Here is a 4,020-nt window from a genome sequence, read left to right on the forward strand (position 1 = left end):
TCAAAGGCAGGAAGGAGGCAGGGAGGCTAGAAAGGAGGGCAGGGAGGCTTGAACCAGTGCACACAAAGTTAGGGGTATGGTGTGTGGAGCAAGGCCAGGCTGGAGAGCTGGGCAAGGCTGAGCCAGCCCAGGCCTTGACAGCAGAGGTGAGGGCTTTCATGTTATCCCTAGGGTCTTTGGGAGCAGTTTCAAGGGTCTGACTAAAGAGAGGACCTGGTGTGACTCAGGTGTGGACAGTGCTGTTCCCCGCAGAGGTCACATCCAGTTACTTTGGGTCTCATTATCCTGGGCAGACCCCCTAACCTCTTTGTACCTCAGTTTCCTCATGTTGTGTTGGCAGAAAGCATGGACTCCGAGGACAAATCGGGGTGAAATCTGAGGTTGGTTGTTTTGGTGCTGGGTGACAGTAGCCAGTTCTTTTTTTTTTTTTTTTTCCAGAGCTGAGGACCGAACCCAGGGCCTTGCGCTTGCTAGGCAAGCGCTCTACCACAGTAGTCAGTTCTTTTAAGCTCAGTATCTTCGCTATAAAATGCAGGTGCGCGTAGGAGCCACACCAGTGGTTATTTTATAAATCTTAAACAAAGACCCACACTTGAAAGCCAGGAGGGGACCTGGGGCTTAGGGGCTGCTCAGTAAACAGTGGGCACCACCACCACCATGGTCAAGGTTGTGCTTAGGAACTGCATGGCTGCAAACTCACAGATTCCTTTCTCCGAGCCTTGTTCTCCACACCTGAGGGTGAGAACCCCTGTGCCCCAAGGCAGTAGTGAGGATTAAATTTGTGTGTATTTCCTCCAGCCTGTAGGGTCCCTTGAAGGTCAGCCATGTGGTGGTGTCTCTGCAAGGCCTGGCAATGGTGAGGAGGGGTCATGGTGCCCACCGTACTGAGGAAGACAGGCTCCGAGCACCGGAAGCTCTGGGCTCACTAATTTCTGCTCCCCACATTGCCCGAGTCTTTGTTTGTTTGTTTTTTGTTTTTCGAGACAGGGTTTCTCTGTGTAGCCCTGGCTGTCCTGGAACTCACTCTGTAGACCAGGCTGGCCTCGAACTCAGAAATCTGCCTGCCTCTGCCTCCCGAGTATGCCTGAGTCTTAAGAAGCTGGAGTGAGTCTCTAGATCTGGGAGTCGAGTGCCATGTGTTCTTGTCACAAGTTACCCTGCTCAGGATGACTTCTCAAAGGGGGCCTGATGGCGATGTGGTGGCTCACTCGTAATTCCAGTACTCAGGGAGCAGAGGCAGGTGGATTTCTGTGAGTTCCAGGACAGCCTGGGGTATAAAGTGAGTTCCAGGACATCCAGGACTATGTACAAAGACTCTGTCTAAACAAGCAAACAAATAAGCAAATAGGCGGGGTATGCTGTATATATAGCACATTGGCTTATCTGTAGTCTTTATCACTTTTGCATACATGACCACAGAGGACTCATTTCTAAGAGCAGGAACACCACATAAGCTGCAGGTAACAGTACAAAAGTTCCTAGTGTCAGTGAAAGCATTATGGTCTACACAAAAAGATGGCATGGAGGTGACTGGAAAAGGAAAGGCCGAGAAGAAGGCCAGCCTTGCTCTTTTGAGTTTTAGAAGAGAAAATGGGTTTTCTCAGCAGAGAGAAGTGTTCCAGGGCCAGGCACGATGGTGTCATGCATGTTCTAGCGCTGCTCAGCAGGCTGAGGCAAGATGACCTTGGACTCAGGCAATGGTTGGTCAAATGAGCAGGACTCCAGCTCAAAATGAATGGACAGATTTGAGACTGGGCACGGGGGACGTTCAGATACCAATGTGAGCGGCTCTGAGAGCAGACCACTGAGAGCTGCGTGTTGCAGGGGCACTGGTGGGCTGTACAGGGCTCCACCTTGTTCCAGGGCTGGGAACTGTGCTGGTGGGTAGTGGATGAGCTCTGGGCCTCCCCTCCCCTCCCCGGCCTCATGATTCCCACCTAGAAAGTCTGCTGGTGGATCCGGCTTGTCTGTGGGGTTTCACGGTCTGTGACTTCTCCTTAGGGCCTTCACCAAGCCTTTGTCCCGGAAATCCAGCGAGATGCTCGGTCCTTCATCCTTCTGAGCTTGGGATCAGAGTTGATACAAGTAAGAAAAGAAAAGTTTTATGACATGGTTGACGAGGAGACAAAAGCGAAGATATTAAAGACAGACGTGGACTATCCCAGGTCAGTGCTGAGAACATACATGTTTTAGATCCACTGAATAAGGCTTCATATCAGCAAGGAGGGTAGGGAGAGGGAAGGGTGAGAGGAGATGGGGGCGGGAGAGAGAGTATGCATGTGCATGCAATGTATATGTGTGTGTGTGTGTACATGTGTGTGTGTGTGTACGTGTGTGTGTGTGTGTGTGTGTGTGTGTTAGAAACAGTGCTACGTGTTCCCATTTTTTTCATTCAGACAGACAGGCAGGGTGTTCTCAGGTGCATTCAGGTTTTGTGTGTATGTGAAAAATTTAGCCGTTTACTTTTTAAAAGTTTAAATCAATGCACGTGCATTAGATTTCATTGTGGCATTCTCTCTCTCTCTCTCTCTCTCTCTCTCTCTCTCTCTCTCTCTCTTAAAGATTTATTTATGTATATGAGTACGCTGTAACTGTCTTCAGACACACCAGAAGAGGGCATCAGATCCCATTACATATGGTTGTGAGCAACCATGCGGTTGCTGGGAACTGAACTCAGGACCTCTGGAAGAGCAGTCAGTGCTCTTAACCACTGAGCCATCTCTCCAGCCCCCACTGTGGCATTTTTCAAACAAAATTTGTTTTCTCTCCTATCCCTCTGACTTATCCTTGTCCCCTTCTGCCCCACGCCCACACGCATAGTCTTGACAGTTACCTACAGATTCTGGTGTGACTTAGAGAAACGATAGGATGAGCTCACTAAACCCTGCACTGGACAACCTGTGAACTACCCCTTCAATGCCCAGGTCATGGCACACAGGACATAACAAATCTCTGGCTACAGTGATAAGGCTGCAGTGTAGGAGAGGTTGGGGTCTGGAGCTACATAGTATTCAAATAGGCTAGAAACCGGCATGGCCGTCAGCACCTGTAGGTGACATGCAATTTTGTCTACCTTGGACTCCAGGTCCAAAAATAAATTATCCTGTAAGGGATGCATAATTATGTGCCTGTGCCTCAGGGGTTTTGGCATGTTCCCTTAGCCTCTTCAAGGTTCATGTCTATAAAATGGGTTAACTGTGAAAACTAAAGACTCAGCAAGCGTAGCCAGGTGTGGTGGTATGTGCCTTTAGTCCCAGTACCTAGGAGGCAGAGGCAGGCAGATCTCTTGAGATTGAGGTCAGCCATATTCTCAGATCAAGCTCCAGGACATCCAGGGCTACACAGAGAAACCCTGTCTTGAAAAAACACAAACAGACAAAAAGACTCAGCCAGTGCAAAGGCCAGTCGGCACGTGGTAGGTACTAGTGAGAGTCAGCTAATATGCGTTGTATAAGAAGATGTGAATTAAGGGAACTTTTAAAGAGGGGACTGTCTGGTCCATGAGCTGGCAAATGTCTACCAGCCAGGTTGCTAGGAGTCAGGAGACAATCCTGCCAACTATCATGCCCTATTTCTGTGGTGTAAATATACCATCCAGCTAATTTCTAGCTACCAACATGGTCTCACTCAACATGGCAGGGAAGAGATGCCCACAGTTAGCCTTCGTGAGTGGGTGAGGGCATCACTGATATTTGAAGGTCTGTGTCGCCCACTCTGACTGCTGGGTGCTGTCTTAGGTTGATCTCTAGGGATGGCAATTACCTCCATCGTGATCAGTGTCACTTAGCCAGGGAATGCTTAGGTTACCCGAGAGGTGTTAGGCTTGCCTCCTTGGACAGGAGAGTCCAGATAAGCCAGAAGAAGTTTAGCAATGCCCTTCTCTTGCTGTGATATCAAGAAGGAAATGAGCCAAGCTGGGCATGGTAGCACACGCCTTTAATCCCAGCACTTGGGAGGCAGAGGCAGGCAGATTTCTGAGTTTGAGGCCAGCCTGGTCTACAAAGTGAGTTCCAGGACAGC

General features: G+C 49.4%; 1 protein-coding gene across 2 annotated transcripts in view; it reads left to right on the top strand.

Moving 5' to 3' along the window:
* Cnbd2 (cyclic nucleotide binding domain containing 2) overlaps positions 1–4,020 on the top strand; it is a 63,309-nt gene that overhangs the window by 57,374 nt on the left and 1,915 nt on the right. For both annotated transcript variants that reach the window (XM_021193389.2, XM_021193391.2), the window contains exon 12: positions 2,002–2,165. In XM_021193389.2, the coding sequence (XP_021049048.1) occupies positions 2,002–2,165 (164 nt within the window). The remainder of the gene's footprint in view (positions 1–2,001; positions 2,166–4,020) is intronic.

Source organism: Mus pahari, chromosome 3 (assembly GCF_900095145.1).
Source record: "Mus pahari chromosome 3, PAHARI_EIJ_v1.1, whole genome shotgun sequence".
Classification (NCBI taxonomy): Eukaryota; Metazoa; Chordata; class Mammalia; order Rodentia; family Muridae; genus Mus; species Mus pahari.